This window comes from Perca fluviatilis, chromosome 15 (genome assembly GCF_010015445.1).
Source record: "Perca fluviatilis chromosome 15, GENO_Pfluv_1.0, whole genome shotgun sequence".
Lineage (NCBI taxonomy): Eukaryota > Metazoa > Chordata > Actinopteri > Perciformes > Percidae > Perca > Perca fluviatilis.
This window is the reverse complement of record NC_053126.1, coordinates 31,049,970-31,070,533: the sequence shown is the minus strand read 5'-3', so window position 1 is coordinate 31,070,533 and position 20,564 is coordinate 31,049,970. Positions and strand designations below refer to the sequence as shown.

Sequence of the window (20,564 nt, the reverse complement as noted above, 5' to 3'; positions counted from 1 at the left end):
ACAAAAGACGACTTAACTCCTACATAACAATATTGACTTCATACTGTATTCAATGCAGATTCCTAATCACCACTAGTGAGCCATTCAGAGAGAGGTGGACTCCCTTCCTAACCAACTTCCACCGATCAACCTATGCTGCTTTTTGGGAGACACATGCCGGGCCGTGCTGTGAGCAACTATGACAGAGCCCGTTATCCCATGATACAAGTAGTTTTCAACAGGGAGGCATGGTAAAAGCTTACGCCCCTTAATAATGTGTTTGGAGTTTGCTTGTTTGCACAAATTGCACTAAAGGCCAACATTTTCAAAAATTAAAATGTCTTAACATGAATCTAACATATTATTAGCAAATATAAATCAGCCTATTTGTGAAGAAAACCCCCCACTGATGATAGGCTAACTGGCCTATAGGTAAGGTAGTCACTAAAGTAGCCATCCACAGATACAGTTCATCCTTAGGATTCACTGCTCAACATGTACGTTAAACATTAAAATATGATTGTAAAATCATGCCAACAATTATTATTTTAATAGCTTAGTATTCTATGCACAAAAAAGGTATGTATAAAGGCTTTAGACCACCCTACATGTTATTAGGCAAAAGGCACAGTTTAATATGCAAGGCAAGGCAGCTTATTTGTATTGCGCATTTCAGCAACCGGGCAATTCAAAGTGCTTTACATAAAACATTAAAGAGCAGTTAAAAACATATTTTTTTTAAATTAAAAACATTAAATACGAGAAAAGTTACAGTGCAATATAAGAAAGGACATAACGAAACCATTATTTATTGATTTACTTTGTGGTAATGTCTGAAGTTCTACCATGGACTCTGTAACCTTTTTTGTGGAAAAAATGCCTTGGTTACCTTGTTTCAAGCCATTCTAGCGTGGTATAGAAAGCCTACAGGAAGACTCGCTAAGAAGGCTCGATTTCTGCCAGTTCTCATTAATATTCATCAAGCTAAGCTGTTTGAATCTGATTGGCTAACAGCTAGCCAATGGTTTATCGTTTTTTTTTGCCCCCAACGGTGCCTTCCAGGCAGCGCTGCCCTGGCTGTCAGAATCCTTTACCCAGCCCGACTGGGCGAGCTCATGAATAGTAATGAGCTCAGGCAATATGTCAGACTGACCAGCTTTTGTAATTGGCCTGATTTCTACACTTATTTCTTTTCAGTGGCTAGAGCTGACAAAGGAGGTAGCAGTTCATTTTCACATTCACAACATAACACAAACGCATATGGACCTAACATATTTCAAAAAATGCAAGTAAAAACGGTTTTGTATGACAGGGCACCTTTTAAAATACTGAGAACTATGCAGCTTATTTTATACAATATATCCAGGTGGTCCCTGATCCATCTCTCTTTCAGTTAAGTGGTCCTTGGCTTAAAAAGTCTTCGATGTGGAGCCTCCGCACAACCATAAATCCCTCTTAAGAGTCTGTTGACTGCAGAGAAAAATTTATGATGCTGCCATAAAAGTGCAGAAAATGTCCAAAGCTGATTTTTGCAGACCAATACTAGTTGTGCACTGACCTCGCTGACAAATAACAATGCTTTTCCTGTTCCTTAAAAGAAAATCCTTCCTGTGGTTCAATGGTGATGTGGTTCAATGGTGAAAATCTTTTAAAAGGAAGTAACTAAAGCAGGACAGGAAATGTCTCCAGCAGTCGTAGTTAGGCAAAAGAAATGCAGAACGAGCAACCCACATTTAAAGGTACTGACGCACCAAGGAGATTATCGGCTGTTGGACAGTCTGGCGAGGTCAGTGACTCGAATCTGTTCGGTGTGTCCCGTGCCGTCGTCAGTCGGGGGGGCTGTCGGCCTTCATTTTGGCCGACCTGACATGTTCAGTCGGTGGCAGGTCAGTTGGGACTCACCCGGAAATGGTGAGCGGAATGAGGTGACTAGAGTCTCTCAAAATCTTTGAAACTGACCTTTGTTGAGCTGAAATGAAGACAGATTCAGGAACTGCATGGCCTGTTTCTCACTTAAAATGTTTTCAGAAACATGTTTCAGTGAACTATTATACTATATATATATATATATATATATATATATTCATATTCATATTCATATTCGTTCATCCAATCAGCTGCCGGTTTTCATTTCTTGGGCAACAATACAGATTAGCGCTGCCTGCTGCTATGGAGACGTGTTACGTTTCTCAAGTCTGGCCGTCTGGTTGGTGTGTAAGCAGCTTAAGAGCAACAAAGCGTATCACCAAATCAGAATTTTTTTTTTTTATGACATATAAGGCCTACAGCTTATTTAAACAGTGTTCTGAATGATGGGACAGCAAACAACACATACTGTATCTTTGTCTTGTTTTATAGTTTGAAGCGCTTCCTGTTAGTGGACAGCAAGTGTTGAGTCTGAACTGACCAAACAAAAGGCGACACTAGAGGTGATTTTAAAGGACAATTCCGGGGCAAAATGAACCTAGGGGTTAATAACATATGTGTATCAAGTCGAACATTCTGGGACATGTTTTCATGCTAATCGAATGCGTCTCTAGCTTTAAACAAGCTCCCGCAAACCAGTGGTTAGCTGCTAACGCTAGCTTTCGGGGCAGAGGGTAAATCGCTCTTTTATACCACTAACAAGGCTCAAAATAGCATCGCACTTCAACGGTAGCATAATGAGGGTCCCTACGTGTAAACCGAAGCATTGAGAACTTTGTAAGTGTACAGACAGATTATTAAAAAGATAGATTATAAAGACAGTAGCGTTCATGTTTACATGCGGGCGCCAGCTTGGACAGTCATGAGCAGTCGAACGACGAACGGCGTGCAACCAGTAACCAGTAACATAGCTCAAACACAGCATTCGTGATTCGACTGCTCATGACTGTTTACATGTCAGGACCCTCATTATGCTACTGTTGAAGTGCAGTGATATTTTGAGCCTTGTTAGTGGTATAAAATAGCGATTTACCATGTGCCCCGAAACCTAGCGTTAGCAGCTAACCACCGGTTTGCGGTAGCTTGTCTAGCTAGAGACACATTCGATTACCATGAAAACATGTCCCAGAGAGCATTCAACAACATTTAACAACATTATTAACTCCTAGGTTCATTTTGCGCCGGACTTGTCCTTTAAGATAACATTTTACTGACTTTATTATTTATTATTATTTACAATAATGAAGTGCAAGGGCTCGGTTTGAGACGTTGGGGCAATAAAACAGAGGGTTTTGGGGTATTCCCCCAGCAAACAATTTGCATTTTGAATCCCATCTTCTGTCTACATATGTTTAAGGACTACGGGAACAATACAAAATAATTCATCATGCAATAGTCTGCCAGAATAATACTAAATATGGATAGGAAAAAGCTGCCTGGCTTTCTGTATTGTTTAATCTTTAAACTTTAAATTTTACGGAACTTTATGTAGTTCAAATTAGCTCAACCTTAAACATCTACAGTAGCCTATAGAATGCGACATATGCAGTAGTAACATTAATCCAGAAACATTATATAGAATAGTAAAACACTGACTGAGGGAACATTTTATTGCATAATAAATACTTTAACTTTTGATATTATTTTTTAACTTTTTTTTTACTGACACATTTTGCTGATAATACTTTTATTAGTAGTAGTTTTTTCACAGTTTGGTCTTATTCTTTGCCATTATAACAGCTTAACCCTCTGAGGTCTAAGGGCATTTTTAAATTCACCTTTTAAGAGTATTTGCATATAACTGATCCCTGTGTGTTCCATATCAAAATGTTGAGAACAAAGTCAGTTTTCTGTAAAGTGAGGCCCACATTTGTTCCAGAGCAATGTATAAAGAGATAATTTGGCCTTAAAGCTGAAAAGTTGATGTTCGCTTTTTGACATTTCTCAAATCTCTTGTGAAAACATACCTACACTCAATTGTTTTGGTGCTTGAGATGAGTTCACAAAAGACTTGGGTTCACAAAAGTAGTGTAATATATGCATAAAATAGTAAATAAATGTCTAAAATGAAATTTTGTTATATCGCTTTTCGAGTAGGAGTGTTGTCAAACATGGCTTGGACTTGCCGGTGCGTCTTTTGTCCCTAGAGGGTTAATGTTGTGTCCTAGGTACTGGCACACAACCAAAGAGCCTAACCACTGAGTAACACCATGACTTCATTTTTGGCTTAACACAGTTGGAGTAATGGTAACAGAGGAGATCCAGATGAAAATGGTTTTATAGTGCCTTCTGTATTCTTAAAACCAGGTTGAATCACGTTATTGCCTAACTGACTGACATGTGTTGTTGATTCTCAGTAACTGGTAAAACAGGCCATACACCTTTTTATTATAAAGATAACAAAGGTCTTTTATGTGGATTAGAATTTAATATTTTAATACTATAACAATCTGGGGACAGGGTCATGTCCAGTGTCCATATTCACAAAACATCTTAAGCCTAAAAGTAGCTCCTATAACTCACTGATTTAGGGGTAACTCTTAAAAGAAATGGGCGTGTCTGTCCTAATTTTAGGACCCCTAAATTTGGGATCTTAGAGTATTTCACAAAGTGTTTTAGTGCCAAAACAAGCTCCTAAATCTATGAAAAGTAAGAAGTACTCAAGAGGACTCCTAAGTCACTAAGAGCAGATCACAAACAATACTAAAAAAAAAAATGTTTGTGGGTGGGGGCGTTAAGGGCCTTGCTCAAGGGCACCTCAGTGGTGGTAATGAAGAAGGGACAAGCGCTGCTTTTTATCCTGTCGGTCTGGGTATTGAACCTCCCGGTCACAAGCTCGCTTCTCTAACCTTTAGGCCACCACTTTTGCAGTTATCCCAACTCCGAATTGTCCTTTAATAATGTCCTTCCTTTCCTGCACAAGTTGGGACAGCAGTAAAAAGCGGTTTTGCAACCAGTTTGCGTTTGCACCTCTTGCTGTCAGCTATGACTATTGAAGTCCCCCTGATACCCCCTGATTGTTAATAAGCTGTCAGACATGTAAGAGGCTGACAATTAGCTGCACATATACTTGACTAGTCACAAGCCCATATCACTCTTTGTGTCATGTTAAATCTACGGAAGCGTAGTGCTGCCACGGCAGAAAAAGAAAGTATGTGTCAAGCCAGGCAGGTAACCACATACAGAAAGACCACAGTGCAGCCGGATACTTATTACTTATATACTTACAATTTCCCCACTCATCCTGTCTCTTTCTATCAGAGAGAGAGCGCCAAGAGAGAGCCGAGAGGAGAAGAATCGCTTTGTGACCGGCACATAGAAATATGTGTCCGGTATGAATGGCCAGGCGTGGAATCAGGCACGTATCTCTGCTACACGGGCTATTCGGCGCCCGGTGTGTTTTCACTGTAAGAAGGATTTTAAAATGGTTGGGTCTGTACAGAAGAATGAGTCTCAGCCACCGATGAAGTAGAACTTAAATCGTGTTTCTAAGCCATAATTCGCAATGTATTCATCCGCACACCGTGTCTTCATTTCAGTTTTATGTTCTAACGAGATAAATGATCACGTTTGTATGTTGTAATGTGAAAATATCTTATTACAATAAAACTTTTCACGTAATAACGTGATACTGATACGTTTTTTTTAATTTTCTGCAGTGGCAGCACGACGCTTCCGTATAAATCAGTCCAGCCTACAAATTAATTTTAAAATCTTTATTTGGATATATGGCAACATACCTCCTGCAGTAATTCTATCACAAATTCACTGACAGAGACCCAAGACAGTTACTCAGTGTAATGAAACATGACATCATCCATAGCAACTGGGGTCACAAGACACATCTAGCTAGAAACTTTTAGTTCTTTTTAGGAGTCCTCCTAATGGTAAGATAACATGGTTTGTGAATACAGGCCCAAAGCTTTAAAGTGCTAATTATTTTATTATTATGAAGTCTGTAAAAAGGTGTAACAAAAGACTATAAAAAAATGTTCTTGGGGTATGCCTGTAAACATTGTTAACTTTTTTGCTCCAAAAATATCAGTTTTCCTGTTTTCAAACCTGGTTTAATATGTGTGTATTGGAGTAATTATTATAATATTGTACTTTGTCCCTGTTTTCTACACATTCCTACTGAAATTGTAACCGTCAACATTTTGTATTATGCTGCTATTGTCATAACTTTGTTACATCTTACTGATTGTGTTTTTAAGCTTGTGCTTGTTTAATCAAATGTCTTGTTTACCAAAGGTTTGGAAGTGGCAGGGAAAATGGTTTATTATGTCAAATAAAAAAAGAAAATCAAGTGCAATTAAAAATATGGTCTTCATTATATAGAGCCAATAGGGGGATTGTACTGTGATTGTTGCTGCTGGCCATTTGAAATGACTTTGCCTGCTGTTTTCCCATGAGTCACAGTATTGATAATGTTAGTGAGTCACTTAACACATATCTGCCTGCCACCTTTTGAATTATTATATCCAAGGTTTTCACTCAAAGCCATTTTGCTTCAACAGATTTCTGTTGTCATTAGGACTGCAACTGAGGACTTATTTCATTAACAATTAATCTGCCTGTTATTTTTTTTTAATTAATCAAATCCTTGTTTGGTTCTCATTAAATGTCAGAAATAAAATAAAACAAAATACTCTTTAAGCCTTGACTAATAATGTTACTATTTATTTCCACAACAAGAGGTCAATTTCCTTGAAATATAATTCTACAAAAACTGTATGGTTATATGACTGACACTGGGAGGATATTTGTTTTGTAAATAATAGTATTGGGATTAGTTGTTGGAGTTGGTTAGATAATAACTATGATTTAATTGTTTGATCAATCAATCAAATTTGTCACATCAGCCATTCAGTTTGCGCATATCCATCATAAAGCAGAATGTGACCGTCCGATCGCCATTTAGTGTTTTTTTCCTCACACAAAACCAAATAAACTCTGATTATAACGGAACTGTAAATAAAACTACCTTCTCCCATAGATTTACAGTACATATACTTTCTCCACACTAGCTATTATTATTATTTTTATATACTGTACGCTCCTCACACAGGCTGCACTGAGCAATGCGCGTCCCTTCACCGGAAGTTGCAGTTCATGAGCAGCAGCACGGCAGAAGTGAACCGCCGGCAAAGACGAGATCGGGGGAAGTCAAAGAGGAGCCGGTGGACGGCGAAAAAAACGCACAATCCACGGAATGAAAGATTGTCACCGCTCTGCTGTCACTCGCTCAACGGTACCTTACTCTACTCTCGTGTTCGTCGAATTAGCGGCGTTGTATGAATGTGTTGCTAGCTTTAGCTAACGTTAGCTTGGTCACGAAATTAGCCGAGAAGCGCTAACCAGTGTTGACGTCTTCAGCCGTGGGTTAGCCAGCTAGCTAACACACAGCATTTCGTCAGCTAAGCTAAATGCGCTTCTTGAATGTATCCGCACACTTAGTATGTGGAATTGTTCGGTACGAGTTGGTAAACGTTAGTGTTAACCTTCAGAACAAATTCCCAAACAAAATGGTTGGTTAAGAATCAGTTGTTCATTGACGTCGTTAGCGATGATGCAGCTAAGCTAACGCGCTAAGGGTTAGCTTACTACTAAGCTACGCCCATAGGCCTCGCATTCCTTGACGAATAACGTCAGTTTTGTCTGGTGCGTTGTTCATCTGTATTCTGTGTAAACAAACGAGTTTCCTATTCTGAATACATTATCCTTATCGTTTAGTTAGCAGCTCCATGTTCAAACTAACAAGCAGCAAACTTTTCTCCTGTTAACGTTACGTGAATGAAGTTGCATTGTTTTGGTTTTCATTCAAATTCGTTGTTGAATTGCTTAACCGTTTTTTCTCTTTTCTTTACAGTAACTTTTTCTGAGGCTGACGTACAAGTGTTGAAGAGACCAGTTTTTTTTTTTCCGAGAAAGGAGTGTGCTGTGAGTGTCATCTCTGTTGCCTGAGGAAGAACGAGCCTAGAGACCCCGGCGTGTGACCAGAAGAGTGTGTGACCATAGTGTGTGAGCCGCTCTCCATATGTGTGTCACAATGGGGGACATCAGTGACCTGGACCGACAGATAGAGCAGCTCAGACGTTGTGAGCTCATTAAAGAAAATGAAGTCAAGGCACTGTGTGCCAAAGCCAGGTAATGAATGAACTTGGCCTATCCTACAGACACAGAATTTATGAGTTAGCTATATATTTCATCAGAACTTTTGTCTAGCTACATTTATTCACACAAAACAACTTGAAGCAATGGCATACTACATAATAATTGTACACATTATTTACATATATATATATATATCTCAATCTCATGAAACCGCTCCAGCCTATTTTTCTAGGTTAGCTAGCTTGACAGAACCACTGTTTCTGGGATTGTGTGTTTAATGTCCCATGAAAATGGGTATGAAGAGGTAGTTGACAAGTCACATCTCTGTATGTATTTTCAGAGAGATTCTGGTTGAAGAAAGCAATGTCCAGAGAGTAGACTCTCCTGTCACAGTAAGTATCTTTTTTTTTTTGGGTTCACGTTATCTTAGAATTTGACTAAAAGTATGCTAAATGTGGTAATGTTTCGCCTGTGTTTTCCTCCTAGGTGTGTGGTGATATACATGGTCAGTTCTATGACTTGAAGGAGCTGTTTAGAGTAAGTTTCTGTTACTTGTTACAAACGTAAGGCCTTTACACACAGGAAAAAAACGAAATGAAAATATGGATTATATACATATGTATTTATATATACATGTAATTTGTGACACGCCATTTCACATGGAAATACATTATTCTCTATATGTTACTTTGATAACAAAGTATGTTTATCCCTCTTTTGTAGGCTACTAGTGCTGTCAAAATTGGCCAAAAATGGCATTTGAATATTCCTTCTAAAAAAACATACCCACAAATGTTTGAATATATTCAAATATCTATTTTTGCACATTATGTAAATAAGAGGCAAATCAATACAATGGGAGCTGTATCTACCTGTATAGATATCTTTATACCTAATGATGCTTAAATATTTGTATTCCTTCACATTACAAAATAAACTAATGTAATAATGTCCTTTTTTATAATGTAAACGCATCTAAACACCGTAGACCTCTCTCTGGAGCGTGCAGGAGGCCGACAGGCATGACAGGACACAAATTTACACCGGTAGCGCCAGCTGCGTGATATCAACACGCCCACTCGCTTAGCCTGTGAATTCTCTCGCCGACCTGCCGGGTTCAATCAGACATTACACAACATTTAGGGAGCAGCGGAACATGATGGAATGAAAGTCAGACAGACTCTGTAGCGCTGCCTTTTTTTTCCACAATGGAATATAAATTTTTTATTGTATAATTTGTATGTGTTTATTTGTATTTTTTACAATTTTAATTTAGAATGTTATGTGTGTTCACAGTATCCCACTGTTTAAACTACTTGTTTTTATTTTTCCCCAAATGACAGGTTGGTGGCGATGTTCCAGAGACAAATTATCTCTTCATGGGTGACTTTGTGGACAGAGGCTTTTACAGTGTAGAGACGTTCCTTCTGCTGCTAGCTCTTAAGGTACACATGATCTTCTTATTTCAGAGACTAGTACAGTACCAGCTCAAATCGTGCCTGTTCGGAACGGGCTGTCTGCTTAGCCTGTGGTATTGCTGCTTGTTAGGAGCGACCGATACTGTTTTTTTTTTCCCAAGGCAGATACCGATTATTAGTAGTTAATGAAACCGATAACCGATATTTGGGAAACAGACATGCATTTACAGTCAAATTTTAAAATCTGTCAAAATTTGTATTTTGAAATGGTACAAACTCCAACGCAAACATTTTTTCAAATGCTTGAAGCAATTATTTAATACAACTTTCAACATAATACACACTAATATAAAAGAATAAATAAAAACAAAAATAGCTTTTCCCTCCCATAACCACTGTGTGTTTGCACATGTCGCAGACTGCTGTTCCTGGTGTTTTGTTTTTCCCGAAATACTATTTATTTTTTTAATTTATTTTTATCCATCTGATTTCAGAGAGAAAGTGATACATTAAAGTCGTCATTATGTTAACTCACAACTAGCTTCATTTATTACATGCAAAACACTTGAGTTGCCAGAGAGCTAGTACTTGCATTAACATGTGAGAGGGGCGTAAACCTGAAAAATCTAGGCTACCTTATTACTAAACTAGATGAATATTTCAAAGTATATGTTTATAAGTATATGTCTTGCATTAAAAATTTAAAAAGTAATGTTATTTTGACAAACACATTTTTACAACTGTAAACTTCCATTTAAAAATAATATATAACTACTCCTGCATTTCAAACTTGAATGTTGCAGCTGGTAAAGGAAGAGCTCATTTCAATTGATTTTAAGTCCTAGTTTTAAGTGTAAGCGATATCATCATAGGCCAACCCCTTCAGGTTTTTTTCTCTCCTACTCGTCGGTCTATAGGCCTAATGAACCAGCCGATGAATTAATGGACGTTTGCGAAGTCGTTCAAAATAGCTGTGAGACTCGACGTTATTGTCGGCTAACGTTGTGTGTGTGTATATATAACATGTAAAAACATCATCTCATGCAGATGAGTAATGTTCCATTTGCAGGGTGGAAGCTTAAATAAGTCCCTGTTGCACTGGAACTAATGTTATTTAAAGATTAAACATGTAACTATCGCCCCATATTAATAAACTTCTTTAATGCTAATGGTGTAGCTACAGTAACGCTGCAAGCTAACACTATCGCCACAAACAAGTACATTCTGGCTTTTTAAGTGATATAACTGGGCAGGCTTGTCATTATAGAAATAGATCACAAGGTTGGAAGATTTTTTTTGCAACTTAAGTGTAGAAGATCATGTTTTTAATTTCGGAAAGTCGTGCAGCCTTACCTTGGAAGCGCGACGAACTGGACGGAGCAGGAGACTCTTCTGATCCAGGCTGCTGCATCAGAATCAGAATACTTTATTGATCTCCGAGGGACATTATTTAGTTGCAGTTGCTCGCAGTCAGATTCAAGGTAAAATGAGAGTAAGAAGGAGCAAGTCAATAAGTGTATAAAGTCAATAAAGTAACATAGCTACCATAATAAATAAATAAAAACATTCAGTAGATGTTAAGCGAGATTAGGTTAAGAGTAAGATTTGGTTAAAAAGATTGTTTCAAATGGATTGTACAAATTCTATTGTAGTGCAGTGTCAACAAATACAGTACGAACATAAATAAGTACAGTGTGAATATAAGTAGCTGCAGTGAATAAGTAACGCCTTTGTACATGTAGCTGATAAATTATTACACCAAGTAATAATTGTCCATAATTGATGCAAGCTGCTGTGAGGTTGAGTGTTGATTGGCTATTAGCAGCGAGGTTGAGTGTTGATTGGCTATAACTCGTATAACATCTAGCTAATCGGACAGTGTTGTGGGCGGGACATTAAGTCAGATTCAGTGCTGAGTGAAAAAGAAGGAAAGGGACAGACACAGAGCTGTAGCCGAGCCAAAGCAGCGCACGTTTTAATTCATTAACTTTATTGGTTATCAGGCAAATAAAATGCAGATACAGAATCTGCAAATTTCCAAAAAACAGGCCGATAATAGGTCTATCCCTGCTGCTTGTAGCTTTCTCCAGAACCATTGTGCCCCAAAATTTCTTACAGAAGGACCCTAAAGCACATAATATGGAATCAGGAATTCTCCTTTTTAAGACAGAGGTGTTCATTTCCAACAGGATTAGTGGCATGAAGTTAATGTTGAAGTATGGATTTGATTCGGGAGATATTTGGCCGACGGTAATGTTCTTAGTGTTACAACTTAGCAGTACACTTAAACAACCAGCCCCAGGGTGAGTCTGAATCAACTCCTAGATGACGTTATGTTCAAATTATTAGAGAGATGAAATGTTTGGAGAAGTCAGACCCATTTTAGAAGGCTCTCCTCCTCATCACTTTGCTTCTGCTGTGCTTCTCAGGTGCGTTATCCAGACAGGATAACCTTGATTCGGGGCAACCACGAGTCCCGGCAAATCACCCAGGTCTACGGCTTCTACGATGAGTGCCTCCGCAAGTACGGCTCAGTCACAGTCTGGAGATACTGCACTGAGATATTTGACTACTTGTCCCTTTCCGCTATCATTGATGGCAAGGTGAGATACATTGTGTAGTATTTCAGTATTTGAAAGCTGGTTGAGTAACTTCTCAGTTTACCATACATTATATAAGGTCCATCAGTTGGGTTGATACGCTCCTCTCTTTTCTTCTTCAGATCTTCTGTGTGCACGGTGGCTTGTCTCCGTCCATCCAGACACTGGACCAGATCCGGACCATTGACCGAAAACAGGAAGTTCCCCATGACGGCCCTATGTGTGACCTCCTGTGGTCAGACCCTGAAGGTATACAGGCGTCCCGTCGATGCCTTTTAAACACTGAATTGTTAACCAACATGTTTATAAATGGTCAAAGAAACTATTTTGACACGATAAAGTGAAAACTTGAAGCAGTGGCTGGAACTGTGGTCAGATAATGATAGTCAGAGATTACAGCCGTCTCCCCCCCCCTTACCCTGATGCAATGTTAGGAGCAGATCTTCACCTGACTGATCTTCTCTCCCTCACAGACACCACGGGGTGGGGGGTGAGTCCCAGAGGTGCTGGCTACTTGTTTGGAAGCGACGTAGTGGCCCAATTCAACGCCGCCAACGACATCCACATGATCTGTCGAGCACACCAGCTGGTCATGGAGGGCTACAAGTGGCACTTCAATGAGACGGTGCTCACTGTGTGGTCAGCACCCAACTACTGCTACAGGTATGTAGTTACAGCAGGGTCTACAATTTAAACATCAACATTTAGGCCTTAAATTCCTAAATTCGCTGAAGTATTGTGTTCCAGGTCTTTGGTAATAATAATAAACAGGTCTAAATGTTCCTGCGTCCATGTAACACTACCTCTAATGCACAATGCTTCAACGCTTCAGAATGTTTTTTTATAATTTTTAAATATTTTTTTATTATGTGGGGTTGTAGTTCTTTTCTTTCGCTAGTCCATTCGCTGTATTATGACTACAAATGAGACCAACATGCAACTGCAATATAGTAGGCAATCAGCTTTCATGTTATTGGCGCAAGTCTCTTTCAGATTGTACCACAGACATAAAACAGATTTTTATTCTTCAGCTATGGGGAAGTGCAAGTTTAGCGATCCATCGTGATGGCTGGCCCGACATGACGATGGAGAGCCACCATCGTGATGCCCTGCCCCCCACCCTGTCAGACTACTGTCTACTATCCTAGTCGCGGGCGCTGGACGGGAAATTGAGAAGTGCGTCGGTCTTAAACTAGCAACTTTAGACACTTGCGTCGGGCTTTGTGCTGCGCAGGGTGCAAGATAGGACCACTTAAGTGGAAGCTACTTTCTTTTTTTTTGCGTGCAACCTATTTGTGAAAAAGACAATCGCTTTGAGCAGACTGGATTGGCTGTAGTGATACAGTCTCTCTCTCTCCCTGTCAGTTGTAGCTCGCTCTACCTTCTAGTAACGTTGGACACAGCGGTCTCGAGCGAGAGAGAAAAAAACGTTAACGTGGAACGCTATCGCATTTCCTTTCTCCCCTCAATGGACTAAGTTTGTGGACACTACTGTGTGTGTGCATCGATAAGTAAGTCTGATGTCCTGTTGGTACGGGACGATGTTATGCAGGATTTATGAATGTACGTTAGCAACAGTAAGCTAATTCACGGGGGTGATATTTTATGTGTCAGCTAATATTGCGCATCTGTTCATGTGCGCTGCAGGAGTTATGTTTCCGTTTATTCAATGCGTTATTCAGTGCAAACATAACCGAGAATGTAGTTTTAATCTCAGTGATGATGGTATATTAGGTTATTACTGTTGCTCTGTTGAAGGCAAACGTCCCACTGTGCTGTCGCTACGCAGATCACGGACATCTGATTGACTTTACTGCGCACCGTAGTTAAGTGAAAGTAGGTTGTAAAAGTTGTAAAAAACTGCCCCTACCAGCAGGGCGGCATTTACAGAGGGCATTTAAATGTATGTCTGGTCGTTTCATGTCAGAGACGTGAGATATAGTAAAATAAAAAGTGCTTACCGGACTATGCTCATATTGTAGCTGCTCCCATCAACACAACAGCATACGTACACATATTGTCAAAACTTACTGGGTAGTCTAACTTCTCAGCATACTTTTCCCGGAGAAAGCTCCTTTTCTGTCCGGTCTCTGTGAGGTAATGAGGTACTGTTGAGCTCAGGGTGTCTACAGACAACTACAATAATTAGTTCCTCCATTTCTGATTCTGAATCTAAAAACTGATAGGCCTTCGCAACAAAGCGCCACACAGATTTTTCGCTCACGTGAAGGATTCAAATTTGTTTATGTTCTTGTCATTTGCATCGCAAACTTGCTTCTTTACGCATCTTTGCATTGACTTCGTATGTAATCGTGCTGCCAAAAACGTTTCATTGTGAACGAGCCATTACAGTAGCTTCTAGGGGTGGTACGGTTCATGAAAAAACACCCGAACCGCTCGGTTCGCTAGTCTCGGTTCGGAGCATGTGTGTACCGCACGGTTCGTCAGTACACTGTTAATGTGCACTAACCTCTTACTGCCGTAGTGCCCACTTTATACACCTATGTTAAAACACTTACTGGAAATGACGAGCGGGATGGGCGTGACAAACGCAACCCATGGCAGCTGATTGGACGATTGCGTCACATGGGTCTGGCTGGTCCCAAATTTCAAAATAGACTGTCATGGCGGCTCGTTCAGAATACGATCTCATATTGTACTAAAATAGTTCACCGACGTGTTTCTGAAAACATTTTACGCGAAACGAGCCATGCAGTTGCTGAATCTGTCTTCATTTCAGATCGACAAAGGTCAGTTTAAAAGATTTTCATCAGATTTTGAGAGACACCGAGCCGACCGCTCCTCAAGTGGAGTGGGGTGCCACTGCAGGTCACGCGTCCACGCCTGCAGAAATGTCCAGTGGGAGAGAGGCTGCCCAGAGCTGGAGGATGCGCCAGCGTCGTTTATAGTCTGGTGTGTGGGAACATTTTGGATTTCACGTTACCTATGATGAAATAAAACAATATAGAACTGCCACTGTGTGCACGTTTTGTGCAACATGCATTCAATATGCTAATTTTAGCTATATGCTGAAGTATATTCTGGAGTGTTAAAGAAAAAATAAGAACCGTACTGAACCGAAAACCGTGACCCTAAAACCGTGATACGAACCGAACCGTGGGTTTTGTGAACCGTACCACCCCTAGTAGCTTCACTACTCAAATGACAGTGTCTGTGTCGACACCCAGCAAATGCGAATCTCCGAGCGTGATAGTGAGAAATGTTTTAGATTTACTCATCCATGTTATCCTCATCAGCCTTACGGCATCTCTTACCGCCAGAATCATCTTCCAGGATGTGTGTACAGTGTGTTCCTTAATGTCTTTTGTCTTCCTGGCCATATTCCAATGTGCAAATCTTGTTTAAATCTGCATTGCATGATATCTGGTTTACAATGGGTGTTACCCAGCAGGTTCTCCTGCATTGCCGAAACTAATCAAACTTTGTGCTTTCCCGACAATCTGTGAACATTACCTGTGGAATATTTATATTCTCTATATTTCACTTATTTTAGATACTTCTCAACCGATTTGATTTCATTAGAATTACGGTTTAATTATAACGTTGTAAGAAGTAGTTTTGCAACTGTACTGACATTTGTGAATAAACATTATCTTAATTAATGCCAGTGTAGTAAATACTGAAGTCCATTTGTGGCCTTTATTTGACCCCCACACCATTTACAGTACCTACACAGACGACTGCTGGAGATGGCAATCCCAGACACATTGTTGAAAACAATGACGTGTTTGTTCCATTCTTCAAAACGAGTTACTTTTAATGGACTGTGAGAAGCGTTCAGTATAAACATGAAAATCTGCATGTGCGACAATAGGTAACTTGATTATCTAGTTCATCAGCATCCGTTAGGGTTTTTTTCCATACACATGTTTTGGCTCGGCTTGTATTTCCGTTACAATTTCCTTGAAGGTGTCTCTTAAGTGCCAGTGAGTCTGTGCCGTCTTAAAGGGGTGATAGAATGCAAAACCGATTTTACCCTGTCATAGTTGAATAACGACAGTTCGGTGGGTAAATAGGACATACATAGAAGCTCAAAATCCCATTGACACCCTTTTACTATGAAAATTTCATATTTTGAAACTGACGCTGAAAACGGGCGAATCCCAACAAAGCTGGAAGTTGACGTCAACCTCCCAAAAACCGGAACCTTTGTCAGCCCATGGGTGTATTAAGAGAACGGTCACGCCCCAACATTTACATAGGCTACACAACTGACCTGAGATCAGTTAGTCTTCTGAATCTAGGTCGCACAGATCTCAGAAAATGTATACATTGTTCATATGCTATTTTACCATTAAATTCACTTCTGAGAATTTTTTATGCGAGAAATCAACTACTTAGAGGTCAAATATGGGCCGTTTTACGAAAATTGATGTCTAATTGCAAATTTTGTCCGACTGTGTCGGACTTCAGAGGCTGGTGCTGCCTGTGTTGCTGCCTCGCCGCCTGGCCTGCCTTCCTCCACAAAACCCGGTGTAACACCGGCTTGCTGTGAGCCCGATTGAGCTCCGGCCACGTGCTGCCGCCACAGCACCTCATACCGCGCAAAAGTCACCGTTTGGGCTGGTGGACTACTACCAGCGCCGCTGCTCTGACAGAGCTCCAGGGCCTGCAACTCCCCTCTTCCTGCTAGCTAGCTAAATGCCCGGTGTATGTGAGTGAAAGCGGTCAGCGAGCTTGTTACGCCAGCATTCTCTTACCACAGATTCTAGTTAATCTTATAATGTGTGTAATTATAATGTGTTGAGTTATTTAAACAAACGATTGGGAAAATAAACGCCGTTGTCCATGAGTCTCATTGATTGAGCCTGCGGCTGGATGGAGCTCTATCAATGAGAGCTAGCTAGCCTCCTCTTAGAATTCCTCTGGAATTCACAAATATTCATTAACTTGAAATCGGACACCGTTGTTGGCTTTATAAAAATATAGTTATATGTTGTATAAAGTGGCGTGGACGAAATTCAAACTGTAAATATACTCGAATTACAACCAAAAATGAAGCTAACTAGCCGCAATCTGTACACATAGGATTGAAGGGACAGTCGCAGCTACGAAACCCTTACAGCTCACAAATATTCATTAACTTGAAATCCGGACACAGTCGTTAGCTTTATAAAACATATAGTTAGATGTTGTATAAGTGGCGTGACAAAATTCAAACTGTAAATATACTCAAATTACGACCAATAATGAAGCTAACTAGCCGCAATCTGTACACATAGGATTGCAGGGACAGTCCGCAATAACGAAACCCGTACAGCTCACAAATATTCATTAACTTGAAATCGGACACCGTTGTTAGCTTTATAAAACATATAGTTATATGTTGTATAGCTAATGGTGCGCATGTGTGTAACATGTGGTAAGAGATTGCTGGTGTAAACATACAGCTGGCCCGCGCTCTCACACCGGGCCATTTAGCTAGCAGGAAGAGAGGAGATGCAGGCCCTGGAGCTTTGTCAGGGCGGCGCGTTTGGTAGTAGTCCACCAGCCCAAACGGTGACTTTCGCGCGGGTATGAGGTGCTGTGGGCTGCAGCAGCCGTTCGAGCTCAATCGAGCTCACAGCAAGCCGGGGTCTGTGGAGGAAGGCAGGCCAGGCGGCGAGCCCTAACACAGGCAGCTGAACTCCGACACACAGTTTTACCAAATTTGCAATTAGCCATCCATTTTCGGTAAAACGGCCCATATTTGAGCTTTATATCGTTGATTTCCGCCGATAAAAAAGTCTCAGAAGTGAATTTGGTAAGGAAACATTGCAGTGTCTGGAATATGAGATTGTCGCGTTTCTAATGTGTGTGTATTGGAGATTACGCTCAACCAATCAGCACACGACCTCTAATGCGTGTGTATGGCGATTCCCCCAACCAATCAGCGCGTCTCTGTGTGTTGGTAGTGCGGGGCTAAGGCTCAACCAAGCAGCGCGCAGCTCATCTAAATATTCATGACCATACCATATTTGGAAGAAAAGCTCTTGTTACAAATAGGGCCAAAACACAGGGATGCATAAGGGCCAATAAAATATCAACCAGGCCATTTTCAGCCCAACTAATGTTACATACCCCATTAGGAGACCATAAGGAACAGTGTGAAATACCCTATATAATCATTCTATCACCCCTTTAAAAACAGCCTACAGTACCCCTGCACAATATGACGAAAATATGCTCCAGACTAACTTTTTTGGTAACCCTTTACTTGAAGGTATCTACATAAGAGTGTCATGACACTGTCATGACACACGAACCCTAACACTAAACCCTAACTTGTCCTGACAAAAACCGATTGACACTTAATAACGGAAACTACAAATCTGTCTTATTTTAGTTCAGTCACATTTTAATTGAATGCTGCTTAACAAATGCATGTTCAACGTTAAACAAAATGTCAATGTACAGTATTATTGCGTCTGCCTCATACAGGCTCTCCCTCCCTCCTGTCTTTCTTTTTATTTATTTTTTGTTTTTTGTTTTTTTAACACTGAAAGAGCAGTCATATCTAAGGTGATTAAACTTCCATGGAAAGGGGAGTACCTAGCTATCTTAACACCAGTGTGGGAAATATTGGGTGATGAGGTAGCCAAAGAGCTGACACTCTACCTCTCTCACCCAAGTGCGAGAGCGTGTAGCAAATGTCAGAGCTGACCTTAGCATTGATGTAAAAATGCAAATAAATCGGTGAATGCACGGGCAATTGATATCCCGCACTTGTGTGTGTGTGTGTGTGTGTGTGTGTGTGTGTGTGTGTGTGTGTTTTGTGTGCCTTTTATGTAAATTAAAAGGTATTAAAGTGTAAGACCTGTTTTCTTTTACCTAACCCAAGAAACCTCAGTCTTCTGTGATATGTTGCAGCCTTTTGCAATGTGTTTATTGCGCAAGTTGATATCGTGATGACCATTTTAAAAAAAGAAAAAACAATATATTGTTCAGCCCTAGCCTACAAAACATTCTTGGTTACAAGATTGAGCTAGCAAGGCAGTTTTGTGCAAGGATGCAACCTTAACTTCAAACAACAGAAATTCAGTAGTAGGTAGAAAAGAACTGAGAGCACAGACACTTTCTAGAGAACAGCCGTGTTTTCTGTAATATGCAAATATGTGAATGTCCTAACCAGTTCTCTCTGTCTCTTGGCGATCAGATGTGGCAACGTGGCGGCCATCTTGGAGCTCGATGAGCATCTACAGCGGGAGTTTATCATATTTGAGGCAGCGCCGCAAGAGACCAGAGGCATCCCCTCCAAGAAGCCCGTAGCCGACTATTTCCTGTGAAGTCTCTGCGCGAACAGCCACGCCGTGTCGAACTCTCTGGCACCGTTTCACAGCAGCAGCCGCCGCCCTCCATCCCGCTGCCCGGACGGTCCTGTCAGTCAGAACTCAGGGGCAGTTAGACACAAACCCTGCGCACAGCTACAGTTTTTGAAGAGCTGGATTTTTGCCGTACTGCCCAAGGCTGACAGAGCAGTCACTGTGAAGGGTGTACACTGGACCCATGACTGTTGTCACTTCTCCTCTTTCTCCATTTCTTTCTCAGTCTCTGTAGAAACGACACTGTCCCTCTCTCCGACTTTACCTTCACCGCTCTTGTAGTATTTTTCCATGACAACATTGTCATTTAGATTTAGAAGTATCTGAAGGGTGTTCGATCTCTTCTTTCTTTTTTTTTTTTTTTTTCTTTTTTAAATATGCAGAGGTAGGGAGTTTAACAATTTTATCGTTTAAGGAGTTCCTTCAATGCATAAGTTCTCTGTTTTTGATTTTTTTATAAATGTTGCTTCCAGGATTAAATGCAAGATGATGTTCCCTCCCCTCCCCTCCCCCCCCCTTCCTTTTGCTCTGTCACCGGTCATGTGTGCGTCACTGTTTAACATAGCCAGTGCTGCTGCTCAGCGCCATCACAACTAAACACCAGATATGTACTGACTGCCAACAAGAGTCACTATATTCACTATTGTTTTTCCTCTCTTAATTCCTTTTAATCTACAAATCTTTGTAGGTCTGTCAATTTTGATATTGTGAGAATAAAGTTTTTGTATCAATGCAGATTTCTTTTCAGGTGTGGTTTAATTAGATACGCACACTAACCATGGCTACATATTACATACATGTTCTCTGACATCACTGGTTTTCAATAACCGACTCGGTAGGAAGAGTCATGTTAAAAAAAGAAACGGCAGTTAAAACCATTATCACATTTCCATGCAATAATTTCTGAAAAGCACTAATATAACCTGAACCAGCCGGTGGCCATTGTTCAGTTGGGTTGAAATCACAGTTGAAATACTGTATATCATGGATGCTATGCTGTCCCTAGGCTGCCTTCACTCACAGACTTGTTTATTCATTTGAATTTTTTTTCTTGCAGCATGCGGCTTGGTTAATGATGACGCAATTGTTTTGACTCCTCCGACGGGGACGGGGCACATGTGAGGAGGGCCCAAAAAGATGCTAGAATGAATAGCTGTGGATGCGGGTAGGGGCCCCGTAGGAAATGCCTTTCTCCAGGGCCCAGA

The 20,564-nt window shown here is 40.5% G+C and overlaps 2 protein-coding genes across 3 annotated transcripts in view; both read left to right on the top strand.

Moving 5' to 3' along the window:
* The window catches only part of cln3 (CLN3 lysosomal/endosomal transmembrane protein, battenin), a 28,798-nt gene extending 22,587 nt beyond the window's left edge, over positions 1–6,211 (top strand). The window contains exon 16 of one of the 2 annotated variants that reach the window (XM_039825648.1): positions 5,167–6,211. The gene's annotated coding sequence lies outside the window, so the exon portion shown is untranslated. Of the gene's footprint in view, positions 1–58; positions 512–5,166 lie in introns of those variants that run through there. The other variant, XM_039825647.1, reaches the window with a different exon arrangement.
* Positions 6,212–6,999: 788 nt separating this feature from the next.
* On the top strand, positions 7,000–20,096 carry LOC120575059 (serine/threonine-protein phosphatase 4 catalytic subunit B). Its single transcript, XM_039825655.1, has 9 exons — positions 7,000–7,156; positions 7,775–8,052; positions 8,360–8,411; positions 8,506–8,556; positions 9,363–9,464; positions 11,867–12,040; positions 12,160–12,286; positions 12,511–12,700; positions 19,194–20,096. Exons 2-9 carry the CDS (start codon positions 7,943–7,945, stop codon positions 19,321–19,323), a joined length of 936 nt encoding a protein of 311 aa, XP_039681589.1. The 5' UTR covers positions 7,000–7,156; positions 7,775–7,942; the 3' UTR covers positions 19,324–20,096.
* Positions 20,097–20,564: the final 468 nt, after the last annotated feature.